Source organism: Cervus elaphus, chromosome 11, assembly GCF_910594005.1.
Source record: "Cervus elaphus chromosome 11, mCerEla1.1, whole genome shotgun sequence".
Lineage (NCBI taxonomy): Eukaryota > Metazoa > Chordata > Mammalia > Artiodactyla > Cervidae > Cervus > Cervus elaphus.
The window spans coordinates 82758876-82784849 of record NC_057825.1 but is presented as its reverse complement, the minus strand read 5'-3'; the positions used below and the strand labels follow the sequence as shown (position 1 = coordinate 82784849).

At 42.3% G+C, this 25974-nt stretch overlaps 1 protein-coding gene across 1 annotated transcript in view; it reads right to left on the bottom strand.

Moving 5' to 3' along the window:
* The window catches only part of LOC122703137, a 55950-nt gene extending 32976 nt beyond the window's left edge, over positions 1-22974 (bottom strand). The window contains exons 1-5 of the mRNA XM_043917197.1: positions 22923-22974; positions 10984-11104; positions 10501-10567; positions 10049-10247; positions 4412-4774 (exon numbers count right to left, since the gene is read on the bottom strand). Of these exons, the coding sequence (XP_043773132.1) occupies positions 4412-4774; positions 10049-10247; positions 10501-10567; positions 10984-11104; positions 22923-22974 (802 nt within the window). The remainder of the gene's footprint in view (positions 1-4411; positions 4775-10048; positions 10248-10500; positions 10568-10983; positions 11105-22922) is intronic.
* Between the last annotated feature and the right edge of the window lie 3000 nt (positions 22975-25974).

The following is a 25974-nucleotide window of genomic DNA, read 5'->3' as shown; positions in this document are numbered from 1 at the left end:
TAAATCTTTTCTGTATCAAAGCAGAGTGTCAACATGATTTTGGGGACCTTATTCAGTTCAGTTCAGTTCCGTCACTCAGCCGTGTCTGACTCTTGGTGACCCCATGGACTGCAGCACACCAGGCCTCCCTGTCCATCACCAACTCCCGGAGTTTACTCAAACTCACGTCCATCGAGTCGGTGATGCCATCCAGCCATCTCATCTTCTGTCGGCCCCTTCTCCTCCTGCCTTAATCTTTCCCAGCATCAGGGTCTTTTCCAGTGAGTCAGTTCTTCGGATCGGGTGGCCCAAGTACTGGAGTTTCAGCTTCAACATCAATCCTTCCAATGAATATTCAGGACTGATTTCCTTTGGGACTGACTGCTTGGATCTCCGTGCAGTCCAGGGAACTCTCAAGAGTCTTCTCCAACATCACAATTCAAAAGCATCAATTCTTCAACTCTCAGTTTTCTTTGTAGTCCAACTCTCACATCCATACATGACTACTGGAAAAACTATATCTTCACCTAGACAGACCTTTGCTGGCAAAGTAACGTCTCTGCTTTTTAATATGCTGTCTAGGTTGATCATAGCTTTCCTTCCAAGGAGCAAGTGTCTTTTAATTTCATGTTTGCATTCACCATCTGCAGTGATTTTGGAGCCCCCCAAAAATAATCTCTCACCATTTCCATTGTTTCCCCATCTGTTTGCCATGAAGTGATGGGACCAGATGCCATCATCTTAGTTTTCTGAATGTTGAGTTTTAAGCCAACTTTTTCACTCTCCTCTTTCACTTTCATCAAGAGGCTCTACAGTTCTTCGCTTTCTGCCATAAGGGTGGTGTCATCTGCATATCTGAGGGTATTGATATTTCTCCTGGCAGTCTTGATTCCAGCTTGTGCTTCATTCAGCCCAGCATTTTGCATGATGTACTCTGCATAGAAGTTAAATAAGCAAGGTGACAATGTGCAGCCTTGATGTACTCCTTTCCTGATTTGGAACCTCAGTCTGTTGTTCCATGTCCAGTTCTAACTGTTGCTTCTTGACCTGCATACAGATTTATGAACCTTTATGGACTGTGCTTTTCCTTTAGTACACATCCTCTCTGAGGGTCTTACCTCCCACTACCTCATATGCTCCTCAAAGGAAAAAATATTTCAGAAGCAAGTTACCATCTTCTGTTCTAGTTTTTGAAATTAACATTTTCTGTTCTTCTTTTGATTAAAATATTATATGTCCAAGATGCCTTTATATATATTATCTGAACCCAGAATTATCATAGCTTGTTATTCATGAGGGCTTCCCTGGTGGCTCAGATGGTAAAGAATCTGCTTGCAATGTGGGGGACCTGGGTTCGGTCCCTAGGTTGGAAAGATCCCCTGGAGAAGGGCATGGCAACCCACTCCAGTATTCTTGCCTGGAAAATTCCCATGTATAGAGAAGCCTGGAGGGCTACAGTCCATGGGGTCACAAAGAATCAGACATGACTGAGTGACTAAGTGAAGAACTATTCATGAAGACCCATATAATTAGAAAAATTAAGTAGTTGGTCCAGTGTTGCCCAGCTAATAAGGAAAGAGCCAAGATTTGAACCCAAGTCTACCTGACTCTATATCCCTGGACTCTGCATCCTCTGAAAGTTCATAGCCCCAGAATAGATATTCAGTGTCCTGTACTAATTGATTGTTGAAGTACAACTAGAAAACTTGGTCCTGAATTGAATAAAACGTGGAGGCAAAGCTATCGAAAGTTGGACTTGTAAAACTGAGTCACCAAATGAATTGGCTTCATAAAAAGACAGCAGAGACCCTAAGTAGGTCTCTCTGGGAAAGATGAGTCAGACCTACGAAGGTAACCAAAATGAGTAGGGTGTGGGGTGAACATAATATGAAAGAGATACCACGTTTGGATGCAGAGAAAAGAGTGCATGGGGCACACTGGTTTAAGTTTAGGTCCTGGACAAACTGATCCCACTGTGCTACCATCACAATAATTCTAGGGCTTCAGTGAGGGTAAGTTGGTGGTTATCTCCTGAGGAGGGGTCTGACAAAATGGTAGAGACAGACTTTTTACATCTGAAGCCAGAATACAGAATGTTTGTTCATGGAGACTCTTCACACATGTTATCTTCTCTATAACTCTTTCCCTAACTCCTCCTCTGTGTTTCATTTTCATATAATATTTACCACATGGTATTGCCCCAATGTGTCTGGGTCTGTCTTCCCCACTACACCATCAGCTACTCAAAGACCATAATATAATCTTTTGGAAAATCACACACAGGTGCTTCTCTCCAAACTGATTTAAAGATTGGATACAACTCCGACAAAAAGACAAACAGAATTGCTGAGGAACTTAACCAATAATTCTCAAATTTATGTGGAGAAGCCAAGATCTCAGAATAAACAAGGCACTCCTGAAGAGGAATATCAAGACTTATTACAAAGCTGATGTAATGAACACAGTATTTACTGGCACAGATATAGATAAACTGCCCGATGGAACAGACTAGAGAACTCTGTAGAAACAGAAAGAGAAGGAGAAAGGGGTAGGTGCCTGAGATATGATGAAGAAGACACTGTAGATCACTAAGGAAACAACAAAATTCTTCAATAAATAGTACAGATCAACTGGTTACCTATACGGAGAAAAAAAAAAAAAAACTATAATCAGATCACACTACACAGAAAAATCAAATCCTGGAGAGTTGAAGATATAAAAGGCAAAAATCAAATTTTTGAAGAAAATGTTGGAGAACATCTTTAGGACCTCAGAGTGGTAAAGACTTCTTAAAACAAATTATGAAAGAAAAAAATAATAAATTTGACTACTTTCAAATTAAAAACTTCTGTTTCACAATAGATCCCATGATGAAAGTGATCAGAAAGCCACAAACCAGGAGAAGATATGTGCAATATATATAACCAATAAAACATACATAAAGAGGATTTCCCAAAGTCCAGTGATTAGATGAATAAATACAAAGCCAACAGCCCAGTAGAAAAATATTCAAAGGACAGGAACAGTCAATTGACAGAGTAGTAAACTTGAGTCATCTATAAACCCATCAAAGAGCACTCAACCTCTGCGACTAATTAAGACAGCTGCAAGATACCACTTTTCGCCCACTGGATTGGCAAAAATTAAGAAGTCAGACACTGTCATAGTCTTAGAGAGGGTGTGAGTCAACAGGAATTTTTATATTCTGCTGGTAGAAGTCTAAATTAGTACAACTCCTTTGGAAAAAATTAGTTGAATGTTCAAGTATTTTATAGCCTAATTACTCTACCTTGAAGAAACTCTTGCACGCATGTCTAAGATTCAAGTGATTCTACTTCTTTCTCAGTATAAACTCTAGAAGTTTATAGAGTTTTGCACAGCATTTATATATAGGAATGTTCACAGTAACACTGTAATAGTAACTGGACAACTCTTGTCCCAAAGTAGCTGGAGAATGAGAACAACTATATATTCATATTCCTGCAATAAAATGTTACATATCATAGTGAAAATAATGAACTTCTTGCCACATGAATAAATCTCAGAAACATAATACTGAGTGAAAAAAGCAAGTGAAAAGAGTGGGTATAGTATAGTATAATAAAATTTTTATAAAGCAAAATTAAATATATTATTTGATGTTGCATACATATGTGCTAACTTATTTTTCAAAACCAAGAGTTCATAGCAATAAAATTCAGAATGGTGGTTACTTCTTGGGGTAGGCAGGGTGTGGTATAGGAAAGAAGCCCACCAGCTGATGCAATGGTATTGACCATGACCTCCAAGGCACACAGATTCTCCTGCTGTTCCTCTGCTTCATTACCTGTGTGATAGTCACATTCTGCTTCCAATATCAAATATGACATAATAATAATAAAAGGAAAAACTAGGTGGCCAGGCTTTTCTGAGCACATGGAAACAAGATTCTTCCATGATTTTGCTGGTGCCCACAGGCTCTCCAGCACCTAATGTTAGAGGTGGATGGAGCAGCGAGGTCATCGAGGCCCATCACTAACGTTACAGAGGAGGAACCTGAGGCTCAGAAAGCCCAGGCGACTGTTCCGTGATCCCCTGGCTGAGCCAGGAGCCAAAGCCCAGTCTCCTGACACTTCCTGCCCTGTGCCCTGTCTCCAGACCATGCCCTCATGTCTGATGGATAATAAAAAGAAAAGGCAACTCTAATCTTCTCTGTCTCTGCCTCTCCAAAACCTGGTACAAAGCCTGACAATATGCTGGCTCTCAAAATATCTGTTAACCGGATATTATGAAATTCTCAATGGTCTGTCCACAAGGTGTCTCTCAAGTGATAAAAGGGAACCCTCTCTCCTGGTTCAAGAGCTTCAAAAAATAAAAATAAAAAACAAGATTCCTGGAAGCAAAACAGAAGAAGCTACCAGTCCTGCCATTCCCGGGCATTCCCAGAACTCACATGTGAGGGCCCTCAGGAGAAGGCGACTGAGGGAAGGGCGGCTGGGCACAGCCAAGGACGGACTTCCCAGCTGCTCCCAGCAGGCCAGCCTCGCGTGACAGACTTCTTTAGCTTGAGGTGTAGGATTCAGAAGAAAGGAGCCAAGCCCTGTGAATGTGTCTTTGTTGCCTCCGAGGCGAGGAGTTGCCAGGGTCTGTGGTTTGGCTGTGGAATGAGCAGTGGAAGCACTTTCTCTTCCATTACATGTGCAATAACAGCCTGGCTGATCCCAGTCGTGTGAGTAAGCTCCTGGCAAGGCGAGCAGTTTCCATCTTACTTCGCTGATGGCTTCCCTGAACCTCGGGTTTCCCCAGTCCCCAAAGTCTCTTAGGTATCATCATTATAGGAGTTGTTCTGTGGGGGAGATTTATTGAATACTAACCATTTATTCATTCAGTTAAAATATTTTGTTGGAACCCTATTATGTTCTATATGTTTTAAATGTTCATTTGTTAATATGATGACAACTTCAAGTTGATCTTATCCTCAAATTACAGATGAAAAGAGTGAAGCCATGTGAGTTTTGATAAGTCCACGGTGGCAGAGTTGAATCAGTTATTATGGCTATGGAATAGACCACCCCGAAACATAGACTATAATAACACATCAAGCTTAAAATTCTGTGCAGCAACAATTTAGAATCTATCTGCAGAGCAACCACAGAGTCACAGACATAAGGAACAGACCTGTGGACACGGAAGGGAAAGGGGAGCGTGGGACGAACTGGGAGATTAGGATTCACATATATACACTACCATGTGTAAACCAGAGAGCTGGTGGGAAGCTGCTATATAGCACACGGAGCTCATTTGAATGCTCTGTGATGACCCAGAGGGGCAGGGTGAGGGTGGGGTGGAAGGGAGGTCCAAGAGTGCGCGGATATATGTGTACACAGAGCTGATTCACTTCACTGCATAGCAGAAACTACCACAACATTGTAAAGCAATTGTATTTCAATGAAATAAAAAATAAACAATTTAGGATGGTTTCACAGTCTTGGCTAAGTTATGTCATACATGGTGGTCAGTTCTGGGTTGATTAGGCAAGAAGTCAAATGATTGACTGGCGGGTGACTGGAGCCCCTCAGATCTCCTCCATGAAGTCTCCTATCTTCTGTAGACTGACTTGGCCTTGTTCTCACTGTGGGTGCCAGAATCGAAAAGCAAATCAGCCCAAGTCAAGTATCATTATTCTTCCTCCCCTAGTTTTTCCAGACCCTCCCTATCACGAGAAGGCTGAGGCAGGGACCTCGTCTGTGACGACCTGGGCAGCCAGCCTCCCTCTCTAACTCTAACTTCCCATGAATCTTACTTGGCCATTCATGTTATACCTGTTTACATTTCAGCAGCTTTTGTCATTGCAACATATCTCCCCTGCTTTTTGTATCTCTACCTTGGGTTCTTGATTTGATTACTTTTGAAGTTAATTCCAAAACATTTTGTCATAATTTTTTCCAATAGACTTTACTATTTAGAGAATTTTTAGGTCCATAGCAAAATCGAGTGAAAAGAACAGAGTTCCCATACACCCTTGCCCTGACACATGCTTAGCCTCCTCCACTATCAATATCCCCCACAGTGTGGCACATTGGTTACAGTTCATGAATCTACACTGACATACCATTATCACTCAAAGTCCTTAGTTTACATTAAGGTTCCCTGATGGTGTTGTACATTCTATGTGTTTTGACAAATGAATGATGGCTTGTAGCCACCATAATAGTATCATATAGAATAGTTCCACAACCCTTGAAATCCTCTGTGCTCCATCTATCCATCCCTGCACCCACATAAGCCTCTGGCAACCACAGGTCTTTTTCACTGTCATCACAGTTCTGCCTTTTCCAGAATGTCATACTTGTTGCTGTTGTTGTTCAGTCGCTAAGTTGTGTCCAACTCTTTGTGACCCCATGGACTGCAGCACACCAGGCTTCCCTGTCCTTCACTATCTCCCGGAGTTTGCTCAGACTTATGTCTGTTCAGCCAGCGATGCTACCCAACCATCTCCTCCTCTGTCACCTCCTTCTCCTCCTACCCTCAATCTTTCCCAGCATCAGGGTCTTGTCCAATAAGTCAGCTCTTCACATCAGGTAGCCAAAATATTGGAGCTTTAGGTTCAGCATCAGCCCTTCCAATGAATATTCAGGGTTGACTTCCTTTAGGATTGACTGGTTGGTTGTCCTTGCAGTCCAAGAGATTCTCAAGAGTCCTCCAGCACCACAATTCGTCACAGAGTTGGAATCAAATGGTATGTAGACTTTTCAGATTGGCTTCTTTCATTAGTAATAATATGCATTTAAGGTTCCTCCAAATCTTTTCATAGCTTAAGTCCATTTCCTTGTAGCACTGAATAACATTCCATTGTCAGAATGTACCACAGTTTATTTGTCCATTCACCTATCAAAGGATGTCTTCGTTGCTCAATAGTTTCGGCAATTGTGAAAACTCTTCTATAAACATCAGTGTGCAGGTTTTTGTGTGGACATAAATTTTCAAAGCATTTGGGCAAATGCTAAGGAGGACAATTGCTGAATTGTGTGAAACTATCCAACTGTCTTCCAAAGTGGCTGGACCTGAGTCACTGCCATACAGCAGAAATTAGCACAACGTTGTAAATCAACCATACTTCAATTAAGAAAGAAAAAGTGGCCGTACCATTTTGCATTCTCACCACCAATGAATGACAGTTTCTGCGGCTCCACATCCTGGTCATCATCCTGTGCTGACGGTGTTCTGAATTTGGGCCACTCTAGTATAACGTTGTTTTAATGTCATGATTTTATCAGCAGGACTGTGGTGGTTTTCTGGAGCGTGTATTTCATTTAACATTTGTTTTTCCTGTACTTTCCTTCTTTCTTCTTCTAATATCTTTGTACAAGACCCTACGGTGGTTCATTTTTTATTTCTTTTTATAGAAGCAGGTGATATTTTCCTGTAGCAGCTTTTTGCTTTCTTACTCATGTTATTTGCCTGTATTAGTCCACCACTTATGCTGAAAATTATGACGTGGAAGGAAGGGGAGAGATAAGGCACTTTCATAATTCTTTTCCTTTCAGTCCTTCCTTACCCATCAGGAAGCTGAGAATGTAGACAGAATGTGCACAGATCAACAAGTGAAAAGAACTAAGTTCATTGTGTGCAGTGTTTCTGCTGTTCTTTATATTTAAAGACAAAATACATCTGCATGTGCAAGCTATAAAATGTGAACTGGGTAATTTCAGTGCATGATTTAAGGATGAATGGTAACATTCATGCTAATACTAAATTTTAATTTTTCTTTTCTTGGAAAAACATTAGTAAATTAAAAACATCCTAAGTTAGGATTTCCCTAGTGGCTCAGTGATGAAGATGCGTGTGCCAATGCAAGGGATACAGGTTCAATTTCTGGTCCAGGAAGATCCCACATGCAGCAGAGCAGCTAGGCCTCTACACCACAACTACTGAGCCTGTGCTCTGGAGCCTGTGAGCTCAACTACTGACCACCTGCTGCAACTACTGAAGCCCACGCACCCTACAGCCTGTGCTCCACAACAAGAGAAGCCACTGCAATAAGCAGCCTGCACACCACAACTAGAGAGTAACGACCACTCACTGCAAGTAGCAAAAACCCAGTGCAGCAATGAAGACCCAGCACAACCAAAAAGAAATTAAAATATTTTTAAGAGACCATCAATCTAGATTTTTAAAATATCGTAAGTCAAAAGTGAGATAACACAGGAGAAAGAAAAGAGCTTTATATTTTAGGAAATTTAAGGGCGATTTTCCCCTGATTTTTGAACAAGGGTCTTGCATTTCCACTTTGATTCAGCCCTGCACAGGAGGTTAGAGCTGAAAAGACCCTGGAGATTATCTAGCTCAGTCCCTTCATCAGACAGGGAAGATGAGGTCCAGAGAGGTAAAATGACGTCTTGCTCAGGAAATGAAAAGAGAAGTGTGGGAGGGGAGGACCTTCATTCATCTTCAGACCTTGAGGAGTGAGCTGGGGTTTACTGAAACACTCTAAATCCAGAGGGACTCACAACTCTCGGATCTGCCTTTGTCCAGGTTCTCTCACGCCCACCCCTTCCCATGATGATCCCACCGTTCAAGGGCAAGGAACCAAGCTGTTAGTTTCTTTGCAGCTCTGCGTATCTTGGCCACATTCCCACCATCCTGGATTCCACCCCCCCACCCACCCCAGCTAGGGATCACTCCCACACATTCAACAGCCAGACAAGATCTTAACCAACAACAAGTCCCGCCAGCTCTGGGCACCTGCGGACTTTCAACAGACATGTGTTCTATTCTTGGGAAGGCTCGGTTTCTAGGAAGGCCATTAGGCCTTCAAAAGTTTGGGAAATGCTGTATAGCTCAGGGAACTCTTCTCAAAACTCTGTAGTTACCTATATAGGAGAAGAATCTTTAAAAAGAGTAGAGATATGTACATGTATAACTGATTCACTTTGCTGTACAACAGGAACTAAAACAACATTGTAAATCAATTATACTACAATAAAAACTTTTTTTAAGCTTTAAACACATTTTATTTAAATTACAATTATACTGGTATGAATAAAAATTATGTAATCATAAGTAGAATCAAACATATATATTACAGACATTATTTCTGATACTGTTCAGATTTTCTTATACTTACTAAGGAGCTATAATGTTAATTTATTTATTGAAGGATAATTGCTTTAGATATTATAAAAACTTTTGATAAATAAAATAGATACTTTAAAAGAAGTTCAGGAAATGAGTTGTTCAAGATGCCCTTTAGGGGAAATGGGCAGCCCTGATGCAGTGTCCTGAATCTTCCTCCCTTGGAAATGTGTTCTTTGAAGAAAAAGCAGTAGGGAAAAGAAGAGAGTACTAGGAGGACTGAATTAGGAAAGATGTGACATCTTTTCCTGTTGTTCTCATAAAATCTTCTGGGAGGCTTGATAATGCTGATTTTGAAAAATTTAACAATTTCTTTCAGAGGCAACTGATTCAGTAACATATATAACATAAGTCGTTTAACAGATGTCATGTCATCTGATATTCCAGCCAGCACCACACACACACACATTCTGCTTTCACTTCTATAGGGAATAAGAAAAAAAAAGGACACATTTTCTCAAATTACAGTGAGATAATTTTACCCTCCCCTCCATCCCTAGAGCCCAAGCCATTCCTGAAACACAGCACCGTTTGAAAGGACACCATGCACCATTTCATTCCTTTGGGTGAAAATGTGATTTGAACTCCACCCTCCCTTCCCTCCACCTTCATTAAAACCCTAGAAGGACATTTTCTTCAAGTGATGTTTTCTGGGATTCCTTGGTTTTCCCTAAAAAGTATTTACTGAATCAAAACATTTTGGCCTAGGCCATGGCTACGTGCAGGGGCAAAGCAGATTGGGGCTGGGGTTGCAGAAAAGGAGGAAGAAGGACCTATCTCCCACCCCACCCCACTCCCCCGAAGCCACGCACCCAGGGACCACCACAACCTCTCCCAGCTTTCAGGCTGCTCACAGCTTTTCTGCATAACGTCTTATCCAGCCACCACCAGCCACGGGGTTTCCAAACAAGCCCACAGCCTCTGTGTTGAGCCCACAGCTTCAGGCTCCACGCACCCCTCACCCCCAGCCCTCCCATCAGCCCCTTCCCTTGGGTCGGGTTCTTTCTGTGCACCAGCTCCTGTGAGCTGGACTTCGGGATTTGCAGGCGCTTCCTAGAGCTTCCTTGACAGGACTCAGAGCTCAGGCCTCCTGACCAGTTTCCCTTATAGGGTAACAGCCCCTCCAGGCCTTCCTCAGGGCTCCGAGGCCCGTCCTAGCGCATCCGAACAAGACCAGGATCCCAGCCTGTTATCTCCCCCTCGTCTCTGCTTCCTCCACTCAGGAACAAGGTCATATTTTTCTCTGCCCCCGTCCCACCTTTCCCCCCAGTCCCTAGCGCAGGATGGACGTATAGGCACACAGTAGGTGTTCAGTAAAGGTTAGCTGTACAAATGAACGGTTCCCCACTGCAAGCACAAGTTTCTTTGTTTCCGGAGTTCTGCTGCACAGAAACTCGGTTAACATACGCGGAAAACTTCGATTTCAGTTCGATACATGTGTCTCAGCTGCGTTCTCAGACCCCCGCCCCCATCACTGCAAAGGCCAGAAGGGGGGTGGGACACCCCTGAGATCTTAAAAGTCACATGGGCTGCTCTGCCCAGCTGCAGGGCAGTCGGGGCTGTTGTTGAGCTTTGAACAAATCCAGGGATTATTTATAATTGAAAATCAGACTCGGCGAGCCTTCAGAGCCATGAAGGAGTTTATTATTCTCCACCCCACGTGCTCCGCCTCCCCCTCCGCCTCACATCCGGCCTCACTCTCAGCAGGCTCTCGGGCTCCCGCGGGCCTCCAAGCACCTGGGCTGGGCAGGCGGCCGCCTTCCCAGGAGTCAGGAATCGCAGACCACCCCACACGCCCACACGTACCCTTCTGACTGGGACGGAGCATCCAAGGATGGGAAAGGCCAGCTGAGGCGGAAACTCCTCGAGACTGACATACTCCAGGCTTACCTCAGCGGGGGCCTACAGAGGCTGGCAGAAATGGAGGCCGCGCGGGGAAGGCCTGGATGGGAGCTCAGGCCTGTCTCCACCCAGGGGACCGCCTCCCGCCCCTTCCCCGGGGCTGCCCGGCCTGTGAACACAGCAATCTCTTAGGTCTCTAATCATGCCCAGGCCAGATGATTAAGAAACCGAAACCTTAAAGAACATTAGCCTTGGAGAGACTGGTAAAGATCTTCTCAGCTGGTAAACAGAAAACAGTTCTAGCTACAAAGCCCTTTCTTCAAAAGAAACTTCCAGAAAATCCAGTGAGCAAAAGGGAGAAAACCCCAGGAAGAGCAGGCCACACTTGGGCCCTCCACTGTCATGGCTGTCCAGTCAAAATGTTTTTTTCTCAGTCTTCCATCCTGACCAGAAGAGGCCCCTGATAGTTGGGAGCCCACCTAGGGTGTACACTCAGGGACTCTAACCCCAACAAAGTCAGGCCAGCAAGCAGCCTTTTCTTGTCCATGCTGGATTGGTATTTGTGGAAAGCTCTAGAAGTTAGGCACATTGATGAGAGTGTTAGAATATTCTTTCTTGAGAGTGATGGAAACCAGTAGAAACATGCTCAGTTAAAAAGGGGCTTCATTGGAAAGAACCTGGAGCATCCAAACACATGTCTGTGCTCTCAATGCTTAGAACTGGGTCTCGATGAAAACTCCTTTTTCCTTACCCCCACTTCGCTTTATTCCCTCCATTCTGTGTGACTGAAAACATAGCCTCTGGAATCTAGATTCTCATCCACCCCTCCAACCACCCCAAGTTTAGATGACTTCACCACTAGCTCTTCTTAGATCAGTCTGAGGAAAGGCCTCTGATCACCCCAGAATCTGTCACGTGCCCATCCCTGAACCAATGACTGTGATCTGAGGGAAGGATACCCATCTAAGCCCTGGACAAGGGCATGAAGTTCTGAACTTGGCAGGCCCTCAGAACCGCAGGGAAGGGAGACTGGGAGAAATAATTCCCCAAAGAAACATGGGTCCCTGGTAAGTTAATGGTGATGAACAGCCCTGACTTTTAACATTTTGACAACGACATTCTTGGAAAGAGTGCCCTAATCAAAAGGAATGATCCCCACAAGTTCACTGGGGCAAAGAGACCTTGCAGAGCCCCCCAGACCACCCACAGAGGGCGCCATCTACTCTTTCTTCCTACACAACCAGAGCTAAACCCAAGCATTAGCTGGGAGCATATGTGTTGCTTTTCCTTTTAAACTTAATTCAACTTGAAAGGACTCTTCATCTTATCTTGTGCAAGTGAGTAAGGGAGAGTGTGTCGGTTCAGTGGTGCAATAAATAACCTCTCCTTATGAGAAACATGATGCCTCAGCCCCTAAGCCATTTGGTAACCATAATCTGACATTACAGAAGCTTTTCTGGTGAGACCAGAGATATCTGAGCCACTTCCCTTTTCAAACAACTTCAGCTAATGGCTTTCCATGCTATTAGTGGAATGAGTCCAAGCTATCTTTGATTTGTGGTCGCTTGATTGGATCCTGAAAGGGGAGGCTCAGCTTTGCGAGGAGAAATAATTGCCTGGGAACACTGCAGAATGATACAATTCCTGTGGAGTCGGAGGAACCACAAATTTGGAGAAGCTTGACTCCTCTGGAGAGATGAAAAACTTGTCAAGGTTTCTAACTCTCCTGCTGGCCCCTTCCTCACTCTGACAGCTCACGTCAGCCCCCTCTGCCTCCCCAGTGTTTCTGATACTGGTTCTGTTTTCTTTAGAGAGAAGGGGGTCCTTCATGGATCCTGCTACACAATGCCAGAAGCCATTTAGAAAATCACCCAGCCACACAACCTGGCTGGCAGGTCCAACCACAGTATCCTGAGGCAAATATAGTCCTGGGAGCACATCTGAAACTCTAGCAATGAGTTTCAAACTCTGACTCCAGTCATTGTAGGGCAGTTGGAATAGGGACACGGCTGTGTGTGTGGTCATTAAACAGAGCTTCTCTTTCTAGTAGAAAGAGAGGCACCATTTTGTAAAGTTGCCTGACCCCCCTGCATGTTTCTGGGCTCACTCACAGGCACATCTGAGGGGTCCCTAGTCCCGTTTGAGCTAAAAGAAAATGACAGTTGAACTTGACACTGTACTCTGTACACATCACTGAGTGGAAGAGAGAACACCACCAGTGGGACAGCATTTGTTGTGACATTGGAAACCTGGCTTCATTTTCTGAACCATAACAACCAGAGGTTATCTCAGGCTTCGAAGGGACTTTTTCTTTTTAATAAACTTTTGATTTTGAAATAAATTTATATTTACAGAAAAGTTACAAATGTAGCTCTGAGGATTCCCATATATCCTGTGCCCAGTGTCTGCTAATGGTAACATCTTTTCTGACCATGCCGCATTTGGCAAAATTATTAATAAGAAATTAACATTGGTATCATGCCATAAGCTACACTCCAGATATTATTCAGATTTCACCCACTTCTCCATTAACATTCCAGGATCCTACATTGTGTTTAGTCATCCTGTCTCCTTTGTCTCCTCCAATCTGTGGCCATTTTTCTGTCTTTCCTTGTTTATCATGACTTTGACCATTGTGAAGATTCCTGATCATACATTGTCCCTCCCTCCGAGTTGTCTGATGTTTTCTTCGAATTGACTAAAATTATGGGTTTTGAGGAAGAAGATCCAGAAGTGAAGCAACTCAAAGATTACTTCACACAGATGAGCAGAGAAGGCTGAGCCATAAGCTCTAAAAAATGTTCCAGAGACCACTTCCCTGATGGTCCAGTAGATAAGAACCCACCTGCCAATGCAGGGGGAATGGTTTCGATCCTTGGTCCAGGAAGATTCCCACAGGCCCTGGAGCAACTAAGCCCGTGAGCTGCAACTACTGAAGCTCACACGCTCCTGTGCTCCACAACAAGAGCAGCCCCCACTCGCCACAACTAAAGAGAGCCCACACAGCCACAGAGACTCGGGACAGCCAAAAATAAATAAATAAATCTTATTTTAAAAAGTTCCAGAGAAGTAAACCTTCAGCCTGACATGTTATTGCTGGAGCTGAGGCCCAATAGTCCACGGCCAAAGCAGGAGCCTTCCCAGGACTCTCCATGGCGAAGGGCTGGCTCTGCAGGGCTGGGAACCCACCAAGCCAGGAAATGGCCAAGCTCACAGAAGGTGGAAGTGCAGACAAATCATATGAGCAAAGTGGCAAAACCAAGGGAGGGAGGCACCACCGACTCTGGGCCTGACCAGTGGGATCCTGGTAAGAAAAGATTCTTTCCCCAGGAACTCAGATGGGATTTGTCATAAGATTATGACATTTCATAAGATTATGAAACATTGTGGAACTTGTGGTTCCTATAATTTGTCTGCCAAAGAGGCACTAATGTTTATTGATTTTCTTCTGGAAGAGGCAGAATCATCAATTTAGGTTTCAAGTATTGAAAGTTCTCAGGTTTCTGGAAGAAGCTTGAGTGAAAAGAATTAGGCATTTCTATATTGGTGTCATTCTTAATTACAGAGAATGGTATAGTGACATTATAGACTTCACATATAGTGATACATAGCCTTCACAAACATCCAGAATCTTACTGTTTTTCACATTCTCAGAGGTTGAAAGTGTTGGAAAGAATGAACAGTTGTGGAACCGAGTGTGTGTCAGGCCACTGAGCTGGGCCCTTTGACAAGAGTGGAGGGAATTTAATATGTGCAAAATCTCCAAAAATTATTATTATATCCATTTCACTGAAGAGAAAACTGAACTGTAAAAAAAAATTAAATAGCTTGCCCAAAGTTCCATAGATGAAATGGAGACAAAGTAAGATTTCTATCCATGTCTGTGCATTTCAAGTTCCTAATTTTTTTGTGGCTCATCCTGACTCTCTGTGACTGGTTTTTCTCTAACATTTTACATATTTTACTGTCTCACTGAATTATTTGAAACTTCCAAAACAACAGTTAGTAATAATAAAAGTGGTCAATGCTATTTGTTCCCGATTTTAAAATGGCTTCTCTATTTCATAATTCAGTAGTTATCAGCATGTTTAAAGTCTTATTTTATCTTTAATTTATGTGGAATTTCTATTAGTAATTGTCACTACATGTTATCAATGCTTTACTTTCTACTGCTGTAATAATATAGGTTTTTTCTCTTTTCATCTGAACACAGTAATTTTTTTATGAATTTTCAACTTTTAGACTATCTTTACAATTCTGAAATAAATGTGGGCTTAATTTCCTTTCATTCTTTGTGTAACTTTCTACTGGATTGTGCTTACTAATTTTTGTTTAGTAGTTTAGCTTCTACATTCATAAGTAAAATTGTCTGGTTTTCTTCTTTTTCTATCCTTATCAAGTTTTAATATTAATATTACTTGGGAGCTATTTCCACCTGTTTTCTCTGGCCTAGGACAGTTTAAATAGTAATGTGCCACAGTTTCCCAGATGCGGGCACAAAACTCTTAGGCCAGAAACAAAAGGCAGATTGTTACTCACAGCACTAGCAGTAGTGAGAAATCAGCATTTTGTTGCTCCAGTGCAAGACACACTCTGTCTTCCAAGATTTTAAGAAATCTGCCCTTTATTCTGAAGGCAACCACTATTTCTACCTTCCACACTTGTTTACCATCCAAACATCCTTGAAAAGATGGTCCAGTAGTTCACTCCTATATGTGCAAAAAGGTGAGAGATCCATGGAGAACTATTTCCCAGTGATGGATGACTGAGGTCAAACAACATAACATTAGTACTTGTCCATCCTAGGCAGTGGGCATATGAATGCCCTTTTCTATATTTTTTAAACATCCTCCTGTCAAAAAGAAAGAAAGAAGGAAGGAAAGCTTTGTAGTACTGGAATAACTGCCTCAAGATTTGGTGAGTGTTTCAGCAGATGATGGTGACTTCCTTTGGAGACACTGTAGAATTCCTGACTTGGATGGGTGGCAGGGTAAGACCCCTCTAATTCAAAGAGTCTACAATATTGGATAGGTCTTCCCTGATAGTTCAGTTGGTAAAGAATCCTCCTACAATGCAAGAGACCTGGGTTAGATCCCTGGGTTGGAGAGATCCCCTGGAAAAGGGAAAGGCTACCCACTCCAGTATTCTAGCCTGGAGAATTCCATGGACTGTCTAGTCCCTGAGGTCACAAAGAGTTGGACACAACTGAGCGACTCTCACTTCACTTCATTTCACAATATTGGATGGTCAACAAAAATGTACTTGGCTGTGTCAGGTCTTAGTTGCGGCTTGCTGGATCTTTGTTGCCTAATGAAGGATCTTTCCTTGCAGCACATGGATTTTCTAGTTGTGGCATGTGGGCTTAGTTGCTCTGTGATATGTGGGATCTTAGTTCCCTGACCAGGGGTCAAACTTGCATTGCAAGGTGGATTCTTAACCACTAGACCTCCAGGGAAGCCTCCTAGATGGTCAACTTTGAAGATATTTCAGGACTCTTATATTGTGTGTGTGTGTGTTTAGTCACTAAGTCATGTCTGACTCTTTGTGACCCCATGGACTGTAGCCCACCAGGCCCCTCTGTCCATGGGATTCTCCAGGCAAGAATATGGGACTGGGTTGCCACTTCCTTCTTCAAGGGATCTTCCTGACCCAGGGATTGAACCCAGGTCTCTCTCATCTCCTTCCTTACAGATGGATTCTTTAACATTGAGCCAATTCAGAATTCCTTAGCTATTCCTGCTCATTACCTCTCTACTTCATCATACTCATAGGTGAACCAGTGACAGGTGATTGGAAATCAGTCACATACATGCACACATACAATTCCAAATAACTCATGGCTGGGATTATCCACATTTTTTAATCTCTTTAGGCTTTTCTTAATGAGATCAGTGGGAGGGCTGTTTTTTATGCTCCTAAACACTGGTGTGTGAAAAATGTATAGGCACAGGAAAGTCATGGTGAACAAGATAAACATGACCTTGGTCCACAGAACTTACTATCTATTGGGGAAGAGAAATAATTCAACAGAATAAGAAGATGTGACTGACTCTCAGATTCACTAGAGATTGATTTAGCTCCCTCCCTTTCCACTCACCCACTTACTATCTAGGAAGTCATTGCCAAAGAGAGTTGGTGCAACTTTCCTTTATTTGACCCATGGAGAGTAACAGAACAGGAGGGCCAGGGAAGCCGTAGATTAAGGAACAAGCCCGGCAAGGTGCTGGTTGATAAAAGGCATCTGCTCAGGTAATTCTCCTCTCTAGCTCAGATCTTCTTTTGTGTAGAAAAGCCCAATGCCTAGCTTCATACTCAATTGACTACTTTAGAGTACCCAGCAAACCTAATGTACCACTAAAAAGTCCAAAATTAGAATATTTTCTCAAGGTCTTTGGCCAAAATGCAACACCCCACATCCCTGGGCCTTTCCTCTCTTCTGCTCCTCTGATGCATTCTCATGGCCATAACAATATGACACACACACAAACATACACATACACGCATGTGAAGTTTCTTTCTCTACATTTCTAACATTTCCTCTTATTCACTCCGAAGGGATGTGGGAGTGGCTACTATTTCTGAAATGGGAGTAAGTTTAGCTAAAGAAAACGATGGTCTCTTTACTCATCCTCTCATCAAAAATCAAAGCGCGGCTACAACTCAGTTTAAGCAAACATCTAAATAAAAAAATCAGATTTGTAGACAATATTATATAAGTTAATATTAAATCTACTTAATAGTTATTTTTTAAAGCATTGAGAATAAAATCCCTTTACTTAGCAAGCATCCCTCACAACTATTCCCCAAAAATACTTACTCTGAAGTATGCATGCAGATGTTCATTGAATATGAAGAGAAAATGTTCCTGTAGTTTGACTTTTTCCCAGATTTGATGCCAGAGGTACCTAAAGTCAGGTAAGCCCTAAGCAAAACGCAAAACCAGATTCCAGCTTCCTTCAAAAACTGGAGTAATTCTAATTTGCTGTCGTCTAAAATGCTGGGTTGCCATAAATGACTTTGAAAGATGGACTTCATCTGCCCCCTGCTGTATTCTAGGTAAATGACAGGCCATCCTTAACTTCGCAGCAGGAGATAAGAGCCAATTTTGGTGTGTACTAGCATCCCTCGCTAGAATGGAAAGGCTAAGGCAAAAAGACTGTGCCTGCAGGTTACCGGTGTGTCCCCAGCATGAAATTAGCTGGAATGTAGCAGGCACTCAATTAATGTGCTGAATGCATACACACACAGAAAAGAAAATAGTCTCACATACACTGTTTGCAAAGGCATAATACAGAGAGTATATAGGCCCAAGGAAAGAAATGTTTTGTAATTCTGTTTATAACTATTTGAAATAAATTGGTGACAATTAGACATGCCTGATGTCCTCTAATAATTCCACTGGGTTAAACAAATTAATAAATTGGAATATTCAGACTTCACAATAAAGACAGATTTTCTGAATGTTGCTTGCTGCCAAAAAATAAATCTTTGAGAGCTTATGATCTAAAAGCTACAAGATTTAAAAAAAAAAAATATGATGGTTTTCAAGATGGCAGAGCTGGTTAAGATATAAAGTTCTCAGTGTTATCTTTCATCCATTCTGAGATCCCTGCTGCTAGTCCTAAGGTCACAGTCACAATCCATTCATCTCTCAAGCACCAATGAAGGCAAGGATGGAAATAGATCCTTTGAATTAGAAGGGCTTTACCCTGACCCACCCATCCAACTCAAGAATTCTACAGTGTCCTGGGATTCCCTAGTGTTCCAGTGACTCTTGACTCCCAATGCAGGGAGGCCAGGTTCAATTCCTGGTCAGGGAACTAGATCCCACATGCTGCAACTGAGACCCAATACAGCCAAAAAATAAATTAATAAAATAATAAATATTTTTTAAAGTTTAAAATAAAAGAATTCTACAATGTCCCCAAAGGGAAGTCACCATATTCTTCCAGAACACTTATCAAATCTTGAGGCAGCTCTTCCATTACTATGCAACTCTTCTCCTTTCTTCTTTCTTTCTTTTTCTTATAGGCATTATCTTTAGTTGCAGGTGACTTTATTGAATATGAAGAGAGTCACGTTAGGAAAAAGATTTTGACATTTGATACACCTCTGTACCCACCTGGAAGCTTGGGTTTCTCTGATGAGTCAAAACAATCAGTGTATGCAGAACAATTCTGAAGGGAATATAAATATGTGCCAGTGCACACGATATAGAAAATGCCCAAAAGAGAAATGTTTCCACCAGGGGCATCTACCAGTGGAGACTGGCACTCAGTCATTTCAGATTCCTTACACCATACCACTAAACAAGCAAAGCGGGTGAAAGGGGGAGGGTTGACCATTTCAGCTGAGGTCATTGATCCTGGGTGTTAGGGAAATAGGACTGCTTCCTGAGACAGGCTGGAGGAATGTTAAAAAATAAACTGTCCTCCTTATACTTCCCCATGAAATGGTGAAAGTTAACGCAACTAAAGCAACCCCAGAGAAACAGAAGGTCACCCAGGACTCAGATCCTCAGGAATAAAGATACTCCACCAGGTAAAGGACGCTAGCAAAGTAGTGCTCAAAATCCTCCAAGCTAGGCTTCAACAGTACGTGAACCAAGAACATTCAGACGTTCAACTTGGATTTAAAAAGACCGAAGAACCAGAGATCAAGTTGCCAAAATCTGTTGGATCACAGAAAAAGCAAGAGAATTCCAGAAAAACATCTACTTCTGCTTCACTGACAACACTAAAGCCTTTTACTGTGTGGATCACAACAAACTGTGGAAAATTCTTCAAGAGATGGGAATATCACCTTACCTGCCTCCTGAGAAATCTGTATGCAGGTTCTGTATGACATACAGAAATCTGTATGTCAAGAAGCAACAGTTAGAATGGGACATGGTACAGATTGGTTCCAAATTGGGAAAGGAGTACATCAAGGCTGTATATTGTCACCCTGCTTTTTTAACTTATATGTAGAGTACATAATGTGAAATGCCGAACTGAATGAAGCACAAGCTGGAATCAAGATTGCCAGGAGAAATATCCATAACCTCAGATATGCAGATGACACCACCCTTATGGCAGAAAGTGAAGAGGAACTAAAGAGCCTCTTGATGAAAGTGAGAAAGGAGAGTGAAAAAGTTGGCTTAAAGCTCAACATTCAAAAAACTAAGATTGTGGCATTCAGACCCATAACTTCATAGCAAATAAATGGAGAAACAATAGAAACAGTGAGAGACTTTATTTTCCTGGGCTCCAAAATCATTGCAGATGGTGACTGCAGCCATGAAATTTAAAAGACCCTTGCTCCTTGGAAGAAGTCATGACCAACCTAGACAGCATATTAAAAAGCAAAGACATTACTGACCAAGATCCATCTAATCAAAGTTATGGTTTTTCTAGTAATCATGTATGGATATGAGAGTTGGCCCATAAAGAAAACTGAGCACCAGAGAATTGATGCTTTTGAACTGTGGTGTTGGAGAAGACTCTTGAGAGTCCCTTGGACTTCAAGGAGATCCAACCAGTCAGTCCTAAAGGAAATCAGTTCTGAATATTCATTGGAAGGACTGATGCTGAAGCTGAAACTCCAATACTTTGGACACCTGATGCAAAGAGCTGACTCCTTTGAAAAGAACCTGATGCGGGGAAAGATTGAAGGCGGGAGGAGAAGGGGCCAACAGAGGATGAGATGGTCAGATGGCATCAGCGACTCAGTGGACATGAGTTTGAGCAAACTCCAGGAGTTGGTGATGGACAGGGAAGCCTGGCATGCTGCAGTCCATGGGGTTGCAAAGAGTCAGATATGACTAAGTGACTGAACTGAACTAAAGTGAACTAGGTAAAGGCAAATCAAGTTATGGCTGAGGGCAAGGCAACATGGAATAAATAAATATTAACTGTATTCTTGTATTTCCCCTTGGTGGTGAGTTATGTTTTATAAATATATGTGCTAAATCTTTCTCCTCTCCCTTCCCCAATATATATTGTATACAGTCTCTGTTGATATATTTTATAATTTATCCAGGGTAGCGATTCCCTGGTGGCTCAGACATAAAGAATCTGCCTGCAATGTGGGAGACCCGGATTTGTTCGCTGGGTCAGGAAGATCCCCTGGAGAAGGAAATGGCAACCCACTCCAGTATTCTTACCTGGAAAATCCCATGGATGGAGGAGCCTAGCAGGCTATAGTCATGGGGTCGCAAAGAGTCGGACACAACTAAGAGACTTCACTTTCACTTTGCAAGGCATTAAGAAAAGCATGTGTTTAAATTAGAAGAATGAACAGCAAACCAAAATCCTGAATATAGAGCTGAATGCAAGCAACTGGAACTAGGGGCTTCCCCTTTTGGGGAGTGAGTAGCATATTTCATATAACAGACAGCTGCATTGTGTTCTGCAGCCTGGAGGCTTAAGGATGGGAGAAGGGTGTACACTGATGTAGGGCATCCAGAGTGACTGCAGTGAACATTTATCCCTTCCTGGAATCTCTCAAACAGCTTCCTCTCACTTGGATAATGCCTCCAATATAAATCCTACCTCCCTCATTTGAAATAGATTTTTTAAATGCAGTGAAATTTTGAATCCATTTCAAAATACATTTTGAATTCATTCCAAAGATACATTTGAAATTTTGAAATTAATATAAGTGTATTAAAGTCTACCAATCAGAAATACACATGCAAGACTTTGTTTTGAAAGCAAGTTTTCTGAAAAAACAAACAAACAAAAAACATCCAGGGAAGCAAAGGTAGCTGGTTCTGAAGTCAGTGGTGATGGAACTGTCTCCTCTGTCCACAGCAGAGTCCCTGTGTTTTGCCTTCAGCTCTATTACATGGTTGAATCTGATCTGTGGTTCTGGAAGTTGTTCCTAGCAGCTCAGCCTAGCTTTTCCAAAAATTCTGCAAATTTTGAAGAGCCTTTGTGAATCCCTTCCCATGTAAACTAGCTAGAAAGGATTTTGTTATGAAAAATAAGACGTCTGATTAGTATAGAAAAACTTAGTAGCTACATGCCTAAAGCAATTTGCTTTGCCTCTCTCAGACTCAGTTTTATCATCCTTGAAAACTTTCAAGCACTGTTGTAAAGATTTGAAATAATACCAAATGTCTTATTTTTTTTAATGTTATATTATGGCTTATTATTTCATCAAACTATCAGTTCAGTTGAGTTGTTCGGTCATGTCTGACTCTTTGTGACCCCGTGGACTGCAGCATGCCAGGCTTCCCTGTCCATCACCAACTCCTGGAGCTTGCTCCGGATAAACCCATGTCCATTGTGTCGGTGATGCCATCCAAACATCTTATCTTCTGTCATCCCCTTCTCCTCCTGCCGTCAATCTTTCCCAGCATCAGGGTCTTTTCCAATGAGTCAGCTCTTTGCATCACATGGCCAAAGTATTGGAATTTCAGCTTCAGCATCAGTCCTTCCAATGAATATTCAGGACTGATTTCCTTTAGGATAGACTGGTTGGATCTCGTTGCAGTCCAGAGTCTTCTCCAATGCCACAGTTCATAAGGATCAATTCTTCACTCAGCTTTCTTTATGGTCCAACTCTCACATCCATACATGACTACAGGAAAAACCATAGCTTTGACTAGACAAACCTTTGTCGGTCTTTTGACATTTTTCAAAGTATATCCCAAATCTATTTCTTACCATCTGATCCACAATCATCATCTCTCACCTGAACTATTTCCATCACTTCCTAATTGATCTTTCTTTTTCTTTTTCTGCCCTGCCCACCCCAGTACAATCTAGTCTCATTCCAACAACGAAAATGACCCAGTCATTTCTGCTCAAAATGCCTTAATAGTTTCCAGTTTGCCTTCTACTAAAAATTTCTTTTAACTGTGTAGAAGCCCTACGTGACCTGACCCCTAACAGCTTGACTGATCCCTTTCACAGGATATGCACCCTCATTCCTCAGGCTTCAGTACTTCCTTTTTTCTGGAATACGATTCCCTGAAATATCTGCATGGTTTATTGCCTCACCTCTTCCAAGTCTTCGCTCAAATGTCACCTTCACGATGAAGCACACCCCCATCATCCCACTTAAAAGAGTAAACCTCTATAGCATCATTAAAGTACAGATTTTGTTCAAATTTCACAAAATTTTATGCTAGTGTCCATTATTTGTTTTCATTCCTTATTCAAGATCCCCATTGTATTTAACGGCATTGAGCAACTTCAGCTGCACACAGCAAATTCTGGTAAATTCTCTTTCCATTTTTATTCTATTACAAACATTTTCTAATTTTCCTTGTTATGGCTTCTTAGATGCAACCATCATTTAAAAGCAGACATTTAATTTCCAAATACATGGTATTTTGTTTAAAGTATCATTAATATTAATTTATCATCTTGATACTAATTTCTTGTTAAAATGCTTTCTTCTGCGCGGTCATTCAATGTGTTTTTTTCAGTCTAACTTTGAGGCTTTCGATGGCTAAGTTGAAGATCTCTCTTGGTGAATGTCACACCACACTTGAAAATATGTGGGTTATTTTCGAATATCTTTAGATATTGATTTCTAGTATAATTCCACAGTAATAAGAGAACAGACTTTATATTATTTTAATACCTTTAGACCATGAAAATTTTGCACCTTGTTTTATGTCCCTGGATATGTTCCAGTGTCTCCTAATTTACAGTCTATGGGAACTTGAATAGAATTTGTATCCTCCTGTTGTGTGAAAATTTTATAAATATTAATTATGTTGAATTGGTTCACAGTGCTTTTCAGGTCTACTATATCCTTCTACTTCTCTGTACATTCATTCTATTAGTTTTTGAGAGTTTGGTATTGAACTCTCCAACTAAAAATCTTTTTGTAATTAGTTATTTATTTATTGGCGGTGCTGGGTCTTTGCTGCTGTGTGGGCTTTTTCTCTAGTTGTGGTGCTCAGGCTGCTGATCACAGTGGCTTCTCTTGTTGCAGTGCATGGGCTCCAGAGCACAGGTTCAGTAGCTGTGGCGCCCAGGCTTACTGAAGAGCCCACGTGCATTGGCGGGCATGGTCCTTACTGCTGAGCCACCAGGGAAGTCCTCCAGTGAAAAATCTGAATATACAGTGGGACTACAGGTAACCTTGTTCTGTATTTTCCAAGTCTCCTGTAAATGTGTTATTGTACTTTCATAATTTACAGCAAATCTTTAAAAAAAGAGAGAGAGCGAGAGAGAAGATAGAGTGAGAGAAAAAAGGAAAGTATTCTAGGTTATGCCTCAGGCCCCTAGGCAAAGAGGTGAACAGGACCCTCCTTGGTTGACCCTTCAACTAGGCAGTTCCTCTCCTACAACCCACCCAAGAGACACGCATGGGGATGTCACAGCTACCCAAACTGGAATCAGTTCCAATGTCACCCCTGGACATATACATACATATCTACCCGTGGGATGCAATAGAGCCTACTAAAGCATGAATCCTGGCAACAACTCAGCAGTACAAACGTTCAGTGTTGGCTGAAGCTGAAGGAAACCAGACCCAAGCATACATATGCGTGAATTCATGCAGATAATGTTCAAAATCCGGCAAAACAAAGTAACAGAAAATGGGTCAGTGCTCCCCCCCCCATAACAGGAGGATTGACATGTAACTATCTATGGAAAGGGGGCACATGGGAACTTTCTGGGACAGTGGGAAGCGTCTATATTTTGACCTAGGTGGTGGTTATGTAGGTGTGTACATTTGTGAAAACTGAGCTGTACAAGATGTGTGCATCTTATGTATTTTATGCCACAATGTTTTAATTAATTAATTAAACCTCCCCGTCCCCAGCACTCCTCATCCTGATCCTTTTTATCTTTTTTTTTTCTAGCACTTACCACATGCTTGGGGCTTCTCAGGTGACTTAAGTGTCAGGGGATGTTTGACAGGATTTCTACGAGCTGTCTCTCATGAGTCCTTTGTCCCTCTTCAAGGGGAACAGCATGCTGCTCCCAGGGACTGAGGTCATGGTGTGAGGCAGGCTTGGGTATCCTTTAGTAAACATTCTCTTTTTGACAAAATTGCTTAGTCTTGCTCCCCTTCCTTGAGATATGGATTGTCTCCTGACCTTGGAACTAACATTACCCCTTGTTCCCTTGGTAACAGTTGCTGTACGTTTGGTTTTCTGATCTCTATCATTCCCGAAAGATGTTTCTTGTACCACAGTCATATATACTCATAGAAAAATCACTAAAGCACCTTTGCTCCATCAGAGCTTAGGTCCCCGTGCCTTTTTTGTTTCTCTCTCTCTCTCTCTCTTTTTCTGGCTGATTCTCTGGAGTGTGGAGACTCGTGCTCACTTTCCTGCCCGAGCTTCCAAGACCCTCTCGAGAAGGCATTTTGTGCCTTCAGCCCCTCGAGAGGGCGCCTGGTGCCTTCGTGAGCGATGGAAGTCCTGTGTCAAGGGCTTTATTGGTCCTCTGCGTAAACCAGGGAATATCAGCCTCTTTCTCTCTTTTACGTTCTTATCGTCGACTCCGTACCACCAGGTTCTGGTCCATTAAAGGACCCCAACACTTAAGTAGCAAATGCAGAAGACACAAGAGATGCAGGTTTGATCCCTGGGTCAGGAAGATCCCCTGGAGAAAGAAATGGGAACCCATTCCAGTATTCTTGCCTGGAAAACCCCATGGACAGAGGAGCCTGGTGGGCTACAGTCCATGGGGTCACAAAGAGTCAGGCACGACTGAGTGACTAACACACATACACACCACAAAGAGACTACAAATGTACATATAAGAATAACTGGGACTTCCCTGGAGGTCCAGTGGTTAAGACTCTGCACTTCCAATGCCAGGGCCACGGGTTCCATCCCTGGTGGGGAAACTAAGATCCCACATGTCACCTGGCATGGCCAAATTTTTAAAGAAAAGAGAAGAATGGGTTGCCGTGCTGGACCACTGCATCTAAGCTGAGTAAGGAAGGAAGTGAGATGAGTGTGAGATGTATGAATAAGTGGTAAGGCCAGAGAATAAGGTTTTGATGAGATCAGAGGATTGCTTGAAAGGAAATACAGGAGTAAATGAGTTGAAAGGTTAGGAGTGATAATTGTCAAAAATT